General features: G+C 37.1%; 1 protein-coding gene across 3 annotated transcripts in view; it reads right to left on the reverse strand.

The window, feature by feature from the left end:
- Positions 1-15243, reverse strand: part of MUSK (muscle associated receptor tyrosine kinase) — a 97991-nt gene that overhangs the window by 15211 nt on the left and 67537 nt on the right. For 2 of the 3 annotated variants that reach the window (XM_070519023.1, XM_070519022.1), the window contains exons 9-10: positions 13039-13302; positions 272-447 (exon numbers count right to left, since the gene is read on the reverse strand). In XM_070519023.1, the coding sequence (XP_070375124.1) occupies positions 272-447; positions 13039-13302 (440 nt within the window). Of the gene's footprint in view, positions 1-271; positions 448-13038; positions 13335-15243 lie in introns of those variants that run through there. The other variant, XM_070519021.1, reaches the window with a different exon arrangement.

Below are 15243 nucleotides of genomic sequence, written 5' to 3' on the forward strand. Positions count from 1 at the left end.
TCTCATAAAACCCCCTGTATGAAATACGGTAAGATTTTAAGCAGCAGTTAAACATACTCTTTAATTTATTATATGACTAGTGAAATAAAATCTTATGATTACCTCTGAAATTAGGATAGCAGTAAGATTCTGTTATTAGATAGCTAAGAAAGGCAGAACTCAAAAAAACGTTAGAAATGCCTAGAAATATTAGGAGATTTAAGTTCACACCTTAGTTTCTTCAAAACAGTAAATGTCTCTTAACTCCAAAGTCTCGAGAGAATTCAGTTACCTAAATATGGCAGTCTGGTACAGGCCATGGGGTCCCAGTGCATGCTGGGAAGCTTGTTGCATTCTGGCACTGAGAGCAGATGCATCCCAGATCTGTAGAGTCCTCTGTGGGTCTTTTCTTCCATCTCCAGCCATTCTTTTGCACAGAAGAGCTCCTTTACTGCCAGGCAGTATTCTCTAAAATATTTTTTGGAGAACAAAACTTGATGAATCATAACATGTTAAAGCCAAATTGGTGACAAAACATAAATTCTGTATTTTTTTTTTGAGGAAGATTAGCCCTGAGCTAACGTCTGTGCCAATCTTCCTCTATTTTATATGTGGGACACCTGCCACAGCATGGCTTGATAAGCAGTGCATAGGTCTGCACCCGGGATCCGAACTGGTGAACCCTGGGCTACTGAAGTGGAATGTGCAAACTTAATCGCTGCACCACTGGGGTGGCCTCTAAATTCTGTATTTTCAAAACGTCATCATAGTACCTTGTCTGTTCTTGCAAAAGTGTTTTTGAAAGGACTCTTCTATTGTAAATAATGTGAGACTTTATGAGATAAAGTATATTATCCTGTGAGATGAAATGCTATTTTGTTTTGTTTTTAAAACATAATTAAATGCTACCAAGGAAAAGAATGTTCAAGTTCAAAAAGTAATCAGTTAGGAATGCCTGATATGTTTTATCTCAACTTCTTATTTAAAATAATTACAGGAATTGGTGTCAAGATGGCAGCATAGGTGGACTCTGAACTCACCTCCTCCCATGGACACAATAAATTTACAACTACTCTTGGAACAATTACCCCTGAGAGAGAACTGAAAACTGGATAAAAAGAACCCCCGCAACAACGGACAGTGCTGACTGAGGTGGAAGAGGCAGAAATTGCTTTCTGGAGAGAAAAAAGCCACCTTTACAAACTGCGGTGCTTCATGGCCAGCCAGGAGCAATCCTAAGGTACGAAGCCTTCCCTGGATGAGAGGGAATCTGAGTGGGGGAGCATTACCACTATAAGCAGCTTTTGGACTCAGCACAACTGAGGCGAGTGTCAAAATATCTGGCTTTGCTAGCTACTAACAACAATGGGGAACACCCTAGATAAGCTATGGGGCATAAGGGGAAAAAATCCTGCTCTTAAAGGGCCCATGCACAAATTCACCCATTTCAGGAAAAACCCTAAAATCACCAGAAAGAAAGGTACACAGTCCTTTGGTGAAGAGATTCACATGATAGGCTCTGGGTGCATCTCAGTGAGAGGTGAGACATCTCCAGGGACTGAGACATTGGCAGCAGCCATTATTGTGACCCAGTATAGGCATGCTTACGCAGATGCTGGCAGATGTCATTAGAGTTCTTCCCCTGTCATGTTAGACCAGGGTCTGTCCTACCCACAAGAGAGCTGATTTAATCTATCTCAGCCAGGGGAGGCAGCCTGAGCTAGGATCTGGCCCTACCCAATGGCAAGCTCTCAAGCAACTTGTGGGCCTGCATAGGCTGGGTGCCTGGATCCTCTGCAGCCAGGCAAGTGGGTCTGCCTCTCCAGGGCAAGACATGCATGCATAAGGAGCAGGTGGAGTGTACGGGGCATTGGTGGAATGTGTGGGGCCTCTGCTGTGGGGTGCCTGGATCCACTTCAGGGGGCCCAGGAAGGCATGTGGGGCAGGACTTTGTTGATGGTGTGTGTGGCCCTGTGGGCAGTGGGGCTTGTGAGCTGCAGCAGACTTGTGCTTCTCTAACAGCTACACAGGGGATTGGCCCCACCTTCCAAAGCCTGAAAAAATTGGGTTTTCCCATGCCTGGGGCTAGCCCCAGTCAGCTGCAATCTTGAGAGAGCTGACAATGGCCTTGCAGGCCAGAGGCCTACAGCAATTGTAAGCCCCTGAGACCAGCCACACTGGGGGCCTACTCACTTAACAGAAAAACTGGACCAGGAATGTGCTATTAGACCTTGCAGCCAACTGTGCTGGGGCTCCCCATGCCCAATAAAGTGACTGAAGCATCCATAGCAGCCACACACAGCTGAGCATTACAACCAGTTGGCCAGGGGAACAGCCTATCCTCCCTGGGCACCTGCAGCAAGAGCAACTCTGCCACAACAGAAGGACACGTGTAGCCCACACAGGGGTCACTCCTGGAACATTTGGAACTGGTGATGAGAGGGAAGCATACTGCTGGGCCTCATAAGGCATGTGTTACATAAGGCCACCTTTCAAAGATCAGGAGACGTAGCTGACCTACCTAATGCACAGAAATAAGCACAGAGAAAGAGGCAAAGTGAGGAGGCAAAGGAATATGTTTCAAGTAAGAGAACAATAAAACACCAGAAAAAGAACTAAACAAAACAAAAATAACCTACCTGACGAAGAGTTCAAACAAAGGTTATAAGGATGCTCACTAATCTTGGGAGAAGAATGGATGAATTCAGTGAAAACTTCAACAAAGAATTGGAAAATATAAAAAAGAACCAATCAGAAATGAAGAACACAATACTGGAATTGAAAAATCACTAGAGGGACTCAATAGCAGAGTAGACAATACAGAAGAATGAATCAGTGAGCTGAACGAAAGATTAGAGGAAATCACCCAAGCTGAAGAGATAAAAGAAAAAAGAATTAAAAAGAATGAGAACAGTCTCAGGGACCTCTAGGACAACATAAAGTGCACTAACATTCATAGTATAGTTGTCCCAGAAGGAGAAGAGGGAGACAAAGGGGCAGAGGATCTATTCGAAGAAATAATAGCTGAAAACTTCCCTAACCTAAGGAGGGAAACAGACATCCAGGTACAGGAAGCACAGAGAGCACTAAACAAGAGAAACCAAAGAGGCCCACACCAAGCACATTATCATTAAAATGTCCAAAATTAAAGAGAGAATCATAAAAGCTGCAAGAGAAAGGCAACAAGTGTCATACAAAGGAAACCCCATAAGGCTATCAGCTGACTTCTCAGAAGAAACCTTATAGGCTAGAAGAGAGTGGCATGATAGATTTAAAGTGCTGAAAGGAAAAAATCTACAGCCAAGAATACTCTGCCCAGCAAGGTTATCATTCAGAATGGAAGGAGAGAGAAAAAGTTTCCCAGACAAGCGAAAATTAGAAAAGTTTATCACCAAGAAACCAGTCTTACAAGAAATGTTAAAGGGACTTATTTAAGTGGGAAAGAGAAGACCACAAAGAGGAATAAGAAAATTATCAAAAAAAAAAAGAGCAATAAAATCACTTGTAAAGACAAAAATACAGTTAAGGTAGCAGATCAATCACCTATGAAGATAATATGAAGGTCAAAAGACAAAAGTATTATAATTACCTGTTTCCATGATAAGAGGGTAATGGATACACAGACACAAACAAAGAGGTTAGATATGATATCAAAAACATAAAATATGGAGGAGGGGAGTAAAAGAGTAGAGCTTTTAGCAAGAGGTCAAACTAAAGAGACCATCAACTTAATATAGATTGCTATATAAGTAGATTATTATATATGAATCTCATGGTAACCACAAACCAGAAAGCTATAATAAATACACAAAAAATTAAGGGAAAGGAGCCCAAACACAATACTAAAGAAAGCCGTAAAACCACAGGGGAAGAGAGCAAGAGAAGAATAAAGAAACAGAGAAGAACTACTAAAACACCCATAAAAAAAGTAACAAAATGGCAATAAGTACATACTTATCAATAGCTACTTTAAATGTCGATTGACTAAATGCTCTAATCAAAAGGCATAAGGTGGCTGATTGGATAAAAAAATAAGACCTACGTATATGCTGCATACAAGAGACACACTTCAGACCTAAAGACACTCACAAACTGAAAGTGAAGGGATGGAAAAAGACACTTCATGCAAATGGCAAAGAAAAGAAAGCTGGGGTAGCAATATTTATATCAGACAAAATAGACTTTAACAAAAACTATAATAAGAGACAAAGACACTACATAATGATAAAGGGAACAATCCAACAAGAGCATATAACACTTGTAAATATCTATGCACGCAACATAGGAGCACATAAATATATAAAACAATTATTAACAGACATAAAAGGAGAAATAGACAGCAACACAATAATAGTAGGGGACTTTAACACTCCACTTACACCAATGGATAGATCATCCAAACAGGAGATCAATAAGGAAACCTTGGCCTTAAATGACACATTAGACTAGGTGGGCACAGTAGATATATACAGAGCACTCCATCCAAAAACTGCAGAATACATATTCTTTTCAAATGCACATGGAACATTCTCCAGGATTGATCACATATTAGGCCACAAATCAATTCTCAATAAATTTAAGATTGAAATAATACCAATCATCTTTTCTGACCACAACAGTATGAAACTAGAAATCAACTAAAGGAAGAAAATCAGACAAGCCACAAATATGTGGGGATTAAACAAAATGCTCTGAACAATTACTGGGTCAATGAAGAAGTCAAAGGAGAAATCAAAAATACCTGGAGACAAATGAAAATGAAAATACGACATGCCAAAATTTATGGGATACAGCAAAAGCAGTTCTAAGAGGGAAGTTTATAGCAACACAGGCCTACCTCAACAAACAAGAAAAATGTCAAATAAACAATCTCACAATGCATCTAAAGGAACTGGAAAATGAAGAACAAATAAAGCCCTAAATCAGTAGAAGGAAGGAAATAATAAAAATCGGAGCAGAAATAAATGAAATAGAGACTGAAAAAGCAATAGAAGAAATCAACAAAAACAAGAGCTGGTTCTTTGAAAAGATAAACAAAATTGACAAATCTCTAGCTAGACTCACTAAGAAAAATAGAGAGAAGGCTCAAATAAATACAATCAGAAATGAAAGAGGAGAAATTACAACAGACACCTTAGAAGTACAAAAGATTATAAGAGAATACTACAAAAAGCAATATGCCAACAAATTCGATAATCTAGAAGAAATGGATATATTCTTAGAATCATACAACCTTCCAAAACTGAATCAAGAAGAAATAGGGAATTTGAATAGACCAATCACCAGTAAGGATATCAAAACAGTAATGAAAAACTTCCCCCAAAATAAAAGTCCAGGACCAGATGGCTTCCCTGGAGAATTCTACCAAACATTCAAAGAAGACTTAATACCTATCCTTCTCAAACTCTTCCAAAAAATTGAAGAGTAGAGGAGGCTTCCTAACTCCTTCTACGAAGCAAACATTATTCTGATACCAAAACCAGACAAGGACAACACAAAAAAAGAAAATTACAGGCCAATATTGCTGATGAACATCCATGCAAAAATCCTCAACAAAATACTAGCAAGTCAAATACAACAATACATTAAAAAGATCATACACCATTATCAAGCGGGATTTATTCCAGGGATTCAGGGATGGCTCAACATCTGCAAATCAGCCAACATGATTTACCACATTAACAAAATGAAGAATAAAAATCACATGATCATCTCAATGGATGCCAAGAAAGCATTCGACAAGATACAGCATCCATTTATGATAAAAACTCTGAATAAAATGGGTATAGAAGGAAATTACCTCAACATAATAGAGGTCTTATATGACAAACCCACAGCTAATATCATTCTCAATGGAGAAAAACTGAAAGTTATCCCTCTAAGAACAGGAACCAGACAAGGATGCACATTTTCACCACCCTTATTTAACATAGTATTGGAAGTCTTAGCCAGAACAATCAGGCAAGAAAAAGAAATAAAAGGGATCCAAATTGGAAAGGAAGAAGTGAAACTGTCGCTATTTGCAGATGACATGATTCGTATATAGAAAACCATAAAGAATCTACCAAAAAATGTTTAGAAATAATAAATGAATATGGTTGAAGTGCAGGATACAAAATCAACATACAAAAATCAGTTGCATTTCTATATGCTAACAATAGAGTAGCAGAAAGAGAAATTAAGAATACAATCACATTTACAATTGCAACAAAAAGAATAAAATACCTAGGAGTAAACTTAACCAAAGAGGTGAAATATCTGTACATGAAAACTATAAAACATTGCTGAGAGAGATAGAAGAAGACACAAAGAAATGGAAAGATATTCTGTGCTCTTGGATTGGAAGAATTAACACACTTAAAATGTTCATACTTCCTAAAGCAATCTACAGATTCAATGCAATACCTATCAAAGTTCCAACAACATTTTCGACAGAAATAGAACAAAGAATCCTAAAATTTATGTGGAACAACAAAAGACCCAAAATAGCCAAAGAAATCCTGTGAAAAAAGAACAAAGCTAGAGGCACCACACTCCCTGATTTCAAAATATACTACAAAGCTTTAGTAGCCAAAACAGCAGGTACTGGCACAAAAACAAACACACAGATCAATGGAACAGAATCGGGAGCCCAGAAATATACCCACACATCTATGGACAACTAATTTTTGACAAGGGAGCCAAGAACATACAATGGAGAAAGGAAATTCTCTTCAATAGATGGTGTTGGGAAGACTGGACAGCCACATGCAAAAGAATGAAAGTAGACCATTATCTTACACCACACTCAAAATGGATTAAAGACTTGAATGTAAGACCTGAAACCAAGAAACTTCTAGAAGAAAACATAGGCAGTTTGCTCTTCGACATGTCTTAGCAGCATATTTTCAAGTACAATGTCTGACCAGGCAAGGGAAACAACAGAAAAAATTTAAAAATGGGACTACATCAAACTAAAAAGCTTCTGCCCAGCAAAGGAATCCATCAACAAAACAAAAAGACAACCTAACAACTGGGAGAAGATATTTGCAAACTATATATCTGATAATGAGTTAATATCCAAAATACATAAAGAACTCATACATCTCAACAATAAAAAAACTAACAACCCAATTAAAAAATGGGCAAAAGATCTGAACAGACATTTCTCCAAAGAAGAGATACAGATGGCCAACAGGCACAAGAAAAGATGTTCAACATCATTAACTATCATGGAAATGGATATCAAAACTACAATAAGATATCTCCTCACCCTGTCAGAATGGCTATGATTAACAAGATAGCAAACAAGTGTTGGAGAGGATGTGGAGAAAAGGGATGTTTCAGACACTGCTGGTGGGAGTGCAAACTAGTGCAGCCACTATGGAAAATAGTGTGGAGATTCCTCAAAAAATTACGAATAGAACTACCACACCACCCAGCTATTCCACTGCTGGGTATTTATCCAAAGAACATGAAAACATGAATGCATAAAGATACATGCACCCCTATGTTCATCGCAGCATTATTCACAATAGCCAAGACTTGGAAGCAACCTAGGTGCCCATCAAGGGATGAATGGATAAAGATGTGGTATATATACACAATGGAATGCTACTCAGCCATAAAAAATGATGAAATCTGGCCATTTGTGACAACATGGATGAACCTTGAGGGTATTATGCCACGCGAAATAAGTCAGAGGGAGAAAGTCAAATACCATATGATCTCACTCATAAGTAGAAGATAAAAACATCAACAAACAATCAAATAGAGACAGAGATGGGATTGATGGTTACCAGAGCGGGAGGGAGGAGGGCCAAAGAGGTGATTAGGTGCATGTGTGTAGTGATATATTATAATTAGTCTTTGGGTGGTTAACATGATGTAGTCCACACAGAAATCGAAATATAATGATGTACACCTGAAATTTATATAATGTTATAAACCAATGTTACCACAATAAAAAAATTAATTAAATAATTACAAAGGTACAGAAACAAGGTACACAGAGTTTTAGAAGCAAATATACTAAAAGTCATGGATCACTGTCGATTATTTTCCAGCCTGTGAGATTTTCTTACAAACTCAGGGCTAAAGGGCAGGACCTGAGGAACACAGTCAGCGCCTCTGCCTGCTTTGTTCTCTGAAACAGAACAGTACCACCTTCCTGGCAGGTTATAGGAGGGTATATGGGTCCTTACCCGGCTCTAGTGTTGAGAACGCCGAGTCCTGTCCCATTGCTAAGTGTGTGCACATCTGAGAAAGCCAGAGTAATATCTGCTTGAATATGAAGCTGTTACATTCATCCACGTGCTGTATGATGAGTGAAGATGCTGAATAAAGACTAGTTAGATTAATTAGAATTTTGTAGATTAATATGTGTTCCAGCTTATCCTATAGAAAATAGGATAGACTATATTGGAGAAACCTGATTAATTCCAAATTAAGATATTTGTGATTAATAAAAAGATGAAATTAAAGATAAAGAAATGAAAGATTATCAAAGAAATTGAAGATAATAGCAATGTCAATCATTCAATATCTGAAGGATTCAGAGAGGAGGAAATTGTGTGTGTGTATACCTACATACGTGTGTGTGTATATATATGTATACATATATATGCCACAATGGTGTCTTTTTTCAATACTCATGCCTACACTCCTGCTTTCCTAGGCAACCACTTGCCAATATGGGCCAAATAGGCATGGGTAGAAGAAAGAGCTGTGCATACGAATGTGATGGGATACAATGGGAGTCAGGGGTACAATAACAGGATTTAGAATTCTTGATATGTCTGCAAGGGAAGGGGGAGCGATGGGGCTTTCAAGGCTTCTGAGAAGCTGAAGAATTAGTGGAGCATACCTTAATTTGTTTTTTTCATGCCTGGGTCCCACCTTTGAGTTGCACAAGCACATCTTTCTGCACTCAGCACAAAAAGCAATGTGGGACATATGAAAAAACTCTGTAGCCCAAGTTATGTGGAGGAAGCAAATACCTGGGAGGATTTCTTGTTCTAAATGGAAGAACACATTAGAGAATGTGTTTTTGTTTTGCTTTGTTTTCATTGACGTGCTTTAAAGCATGCCCTGTATGGAAGAGTTTTTCACAAGGGAAAAAATCAGGATAAAATGGAAAATAGACTGAAAACTAGGTTAACCTGAACAAGGTAGTCATTGAAGAAAATAAAGACTGTAAAGAAGTGAAATGAATACCAAGAGATTTAAAATCTTCACGGAAAACAGTCAAGAAATGGCACCTCAGGAAATTGAACAAATAATAGAGGAAAACTTTGGAAGTCTTAATTGAATGCAGAAAGAAAGAACCAAAAGATGAAAATGATGTGTGAGTAGATAGCAAAGAGGCAGAAACAAGTGAGAAATCCTAAGTGTAAATAATAATGTTTCCCAACAAGAAAACCAGAGCACATAAAAAATAGAAAATAGTCAATGATGTACTATATGAAAACATTCTTTAGATAAAATGGACATAAAACTGATAATCAAAGCATATTATCCATTATTTTTTATATTACTTATAGGAAAGAACATAATGAAAAGAGATCTACGCCCAGATGAATTTTACAAATATTTTGAATCTCAAGGGTTAAAGAAATAATCTTTTTACTCTCTGGCAAGAGAAAATTATTCCCTACAAATGAATAAAATTCAGGATGGCCTTATATGTTCTTCATTACAACACCCAAAAAACAATAGGTCAGAGTGCACAGAATTTTGAGGAAAATTAAAGGTAACACAAGACTTAAATATCCAGTGAAAAACATGTATTTATAAGATTACAGAAAAAAAATTTTTTCTACATGTAATCTTCTAAAAAACACCTACTCTAGCTGAATGAGAGATAAGTCAAAATTGAGAATTTAAGAGAAGGGAATATTTTCTATGAAGTGAGTCACTGTGAGCATCAGGGATAAGGGACGTGAAGAGCTCCTTCAGGCACCTGTGTATGTGATTATGCAATCAAATGGAGAAGCTGAAAATAATGGTCCAAAAATTAAGCGTATGCAAATAAAACATAATTGAATAATACTAACCTGCTTATAATTCCAGATAACGTTTCAGAGAGCAAGTGTGGAGGACCCAGTAAAATTATGCTAAGTTAATTAGGCTGACCCTCAAGACTCTATTTTTAAATTACAATTTTCTCCCCTACCCTTAGCACTCCTCATCTCCCCTAGATTGGTGCTCATTTTTTCTTCTTCTATGACACTTAACACCTTCTTGGGTAGTATAGAAGTTATTTATTTCTCTTGCTCATTGACTTCTCCTGCTGGAATGTAAACCCCATGGACAAATGACCTAGAACAGTGCTTGGAGCCCAGTAAGAGCTCAATAAATATTTGTGGAATAAATGGAATTCCTTGTTATTCATGGAAAGAGGCATGAATTATCGAATGGCTGTTTATGGTTAGAAAATGATGAGCAAGAGTATGCATTTAAAAATCTTATGAATAACTGGAAGTAGAATACAAAATGGTGGAATGAAATGGTTTGAACCACTTCGAAAGCTAAAGGCAAACAAAAACCATTATGAAAGACATGATAAGAAAGCAAGGAAGCATTAAGTAAGAACATCTGAAGAGCAAACTTACTAGTTATTAACTTTTATTTCAAATGTTATTAGTGCAAAAAGCAGAAGTTGCCAGAATTGCAAGGAAACATTCTTAGAAAAAACAATCATGAAAAGATTTACTGCATCACTATTGAACTATTGAATCAAATAGACAAAACTCACTTAAGAGCAGAAAGGACTGGACAATTTAATTACCAATTATACTAATATATACATAATACATGAATTTTGTAACTTAAAAGCAGAAATGTCTTTTCTTAAATGTCTAATTTTTTTAAATAATTATTAATTATATATGAGAGAAAAGAAGATCTCAATAAAATGCAAAAATGTGAAAACTTCTAGACTATATTTTCTGACCCCAAAGTGAATAAAATGTTTAACTATAAGAATTTAAGGGGCCGGCCCGGTGGTGCAGCGGTTAAGTTTGCATGTCCCACTTCTCAGCGGCCCGGGGTTTGCCGGTTCACATCCTGGGTGCGGACATGGCACCGCTTGGCAAAAGCCATGCTGTGGTAGGCATCCCAGGTATGGAGTAGAGGAAGATGGGCATGGGTGTTAGCTCAGGGCCAGTCTTCCTCAGCAAAAAGAGGAGGATTGGCAGTAGTTAGCTCAGGGCTGATCTTCCTCAGAAAAAAAAAAAGAATTTAAAAAAAGGGGCTGGTCATGTGGCCAAATGGTTATGTTCACGTCTTCTGCTTTGGCAGCCTGGGGTTCACCCGTTCAGATCCTGGGCACAGACCTGTGCACTGCTCATCAAGCCATGCTGTGGAGGCATCCCACATAGAAGAACTAAAGTGATCTACAACTAGGATATACAACGATGTACTGGGGCTTTGGGGAGAAAAAAATAAAAAGAGGAGGATTGGCAACAGATGTTAGCTCAGGGCCAATCTTTAAAAAAAAAAAAAAAGAAACGGGACCAGCCTGGTGGCATAGTGGTTAAGTTGGCATGTTCCACTTCAGCAGCCCACAGTTCACAGGTTTGGATCCCGGGTGTGGACCTACACACTGCTTGTCAAGCCATGCTGTTGTGGCATCCCACATACAAAATAGAGGAAGATGGGCACAGACATTAGCTCAGGGTCAATCTTCCTCAAGCAAAAAGAGGAAGACTGGCAACAGATGTTAGCTCAGGGCCAATCTTCCTCACACACATACACACATACACACACACACACAAAATAGAAACAATTTTCAAATAAAAAATGCTTATCTAAATAATTGAAATTAAGAAAAAAATTTACACTACAAACGACTTACAGATTTAGGAGATAATTAACTATGCTATTCTAATAAATTTGAAATCTCAATGAAAGGGTTTTTTCCTGAAGAAACAAAAAAGCTAAATTATTTTCAATCTTAAAAAGATCATTTAAGGCCCATTCAGGTAAACTTAAGACATAAATGTTTGCAAGTTACTCCATAAATTTATTTGTACTAGCATACAAGATAGAATTTGATTTTCATTCTGGCTTTTCCTTGAGAGATACTTAGTTGTCATGTCTGACGAAAATATAATCTTCTTAGGGGAAGCAACAACAAATTATATTACTCTTAGAATGTCTCCAAACCCTCAGAATCTGCAGTAAGTTGAGGAATAGAGCACTCTATTTTAATGCTCTCACCGTAGTCCTTTTATGCTAAATAGAATGCCCTACAGTTATTTCAATATTTAAATAGTTCCTGGTTTTATCAAAACAGAGGTGGAAATGTGCTGTGTTGGTAGTTTTCATGTGTTTTCTTCAAAAGAAAACAATGTCTATCTAGTTTCTAATATATGCCATGGGAGCAATTTATCCTTTAATCCTCTCAACTCTTATTTTACTGATGAGAAAACTGAAGTTTAGCCAAGAACACAAACAGGATTGGAACTTTGTCTTTTCTACATAAGAAGTAAATAAAGGCAAAGATAATTCTATTGAACACGGATTTATGAATTTCAGTATTTAAAGAGTATGGGGTTTTTAAAGAAATATCAGTTTATAACCTATCCCCCAACCCCCCCAAAAAAGTGAGACAAGAGCATCAGGACTTAAATTAGATTATTAGGTAGAATGTATTTTAAAATAATATTCTGAAATACTCACCAAGATCTCATTTATTGGCAAATAACGCTGAAACACTTGAAATGTAGTCTTTATCTTCTTTATTTTGGCTCGCTAATGAGGTCCATGTTAGTTTAGGATTTCATCTTTTATTTCATAGAAAGCAGGGATATTTATGAATATGATTATGTGAACATAACAAGGGTAATAAATATTATACCTTTTATGACATTTTCTAGAAGCTCAGGGCCCTTATTTTATAATGTATCATCAGTGATTTATATGGTAGGAATTTTGTCCAATTAATGACTTTCTATTTTGGACAAAAGCCAGCTTTGCCTTTACTATTGCACATGACAACTTCCTCTTTTGAAAATGCTTCCTGTTTGCAGACAGACAAATGGAATTTTCCCATCTATTTATTTTTTTAAATTTTACCTGCAAATGGGTATAGGAGTAGGTACTACTCCAGGGTTGCATTCTTGGAAGATGTGGTTACACAGCAAAGCCTCAGCAGCTGGCCGGCAGAACGGGCTCACTGTGTTCAGTTCATTCCAGGCGCTGTGGACCAGTAGTTCTTGAGCCTCCTCAGGGTCTGCGTAGGAGTTGTTGAAGAAAACAAGAGCATCTTTTGCCAGGACAGCATTACACACCTCCCCTCTGTACTGGGCGCAGTAGCCTTTGTTATCTTTCTGTGGTTTACTGAAAGAGGCAGTGAACAAGTTCCCATCACACGCTATTTCTTAGCATTCAGTCTGCTATTTTTTTTTTTGTTGTTGGTTTCCACATCTGCATCACAGAAATAGGAGAAGATTGTATTAGCAAATTGGTGGAAATGTTCATCTGAATATTGTCTTCATTTCCAGCTATAATCATTATCACCTCCAGCTACTCCAGAGGGCTCGTAGGAAAACCAAATGTGATAATGGATGTGGAAAGCTTTGGGAACTATCAAGGATTGAATAGATTTAAGTATTTTTATTATTTACATTAAAAATAGAATTTGACTACTCTTAGTTAAGCTGCCTCATACGCTTCTTACAAATAAGTTGATTTAAGCAAATAAATACATCTAAAAAACATATTCATCATGATGATTAACAAATGATTAAGCATAATAATTGCTCTGATCCAAGAAGCTTGCAGCTTATGATAGTTAAATACCTGAATTTTGTGGAACATATCCATCTTTGCAACACCTTCCACACTCAGATCTCTCACTCACGCATCTTCCCAGCATTCCATTAAAGAATAAAAAGAAAGCCACGTATCGGGGAGAAAGCACAGGATATGGATCTCAGAGGAGCTAAGCAACATCTTTAGCTTTTCTATTTTCTCATCACATCTTGGGGAAAGTCGTCTGGTCCCTCAGAGCCCCAGTGTCCTAATCTGTAGAGTGATGTAAGTAATTATTCTGGACTCAGATTATTGTGTGTTAATGGGTAATATTATTGGGTAATAATATTAATGGGCATGTTAATACGTGCAAAAAACTAAATCCTATAGTGCTAGCACAAAAATAAGATTAAAAGCTTATCTGCTATAACAGCTGAAGAGGACAATAAGGAGAATGGAAAATGCTGCTAGTACTCTCTTCACATATCCACTGCCCCCTTAATGGAATGCCGGGAATTATAATAATAACTCCTATACTCACCTGACAAATAGTTATTGAACACTTATTATGTGTAGGCACTGTAATGGTCTCAACGCACTCTTATGCCTTCCGTCACATTTATATTGTAACAATGACACAAACCTCTTAACTTATATTCTCATTTAGATTTGTACAACTGTTGGAATTTAGCATTTTATTGTCTTTATATAAAGGATCTTAAGGTAAGAAAACTAAACCAATTGGAATTTGTAGGAAAATTTTAAATTAAGGGACTCCATTTGAATTTGAAAAATTGATTCTTTAAGTAGAAACCATCATTGACTAGTCTTTAAAGCAAATCTATTAAATGTGATACAACTCATTCAGGTAAAACAATGAACTTTCGAGAAATACTATATTTTAAAATAATGTTCCATAATATAGAATCCTCCTGTAATTCATACTAGCCTTTTCCTAATTAGCCAACGTGAGTTTTATTGCATTACTTGTAGTTTGTTGAAGATTTTTAAAATGATGGCCTTGAATAAGAAAACACACACACACAAAAACCTCCATGAAAACTTGGGCCAGGTAAGGTTGAGAAAATACCCAGAGAAATATCACATGACCCCAGCTCTTAGGGAACCTGGTCGATGATAGCACTAAGAAAGTTCAAGAAAAGCAAGGATTCTGGGCTTTAAGAAACAATAATAATACCTAATAGCTAGAAATAGCTCAAACTGGTTTACAAAATGGTCTCACATATTAATATCTTGGTAAAAAGGGAAGATGAGTAAGAGCAAGTATAACTCCGTTCACTTAATACAAAAAACTGTATCATGTCAGAGTTAAATACTTCCCCCACTGTCTCTGAGCTGAGAATCGCTCAACCAGGTTCTGCTGTCATGTGTTAACTACTGAATGACTCTGTTCTTTATTTTCCTGTGAGTATTTTTTAATTACACAGGCTAAAAACAGTTTTTGAGAAAACATTATAAACTAAGAAATAGTACACAAAAGAAAAATTAATGCAAGCTTCAGAGATA

Source organism: Equus asinus, chromosome 10 (assembly GCF_041296235.1).
Source record: "Equus asinus isolate D_3611 breed Donkey chromosome 10, EquAss-T2T_v2, whole genome shotgun sequence".
NCBI classification, from domain to species: domain Eukaryota; kingdom Metazoa; phylum Chordata; class Mammalia; order Perissodactyla; family Equidae; genus Equus; species Equus asinus.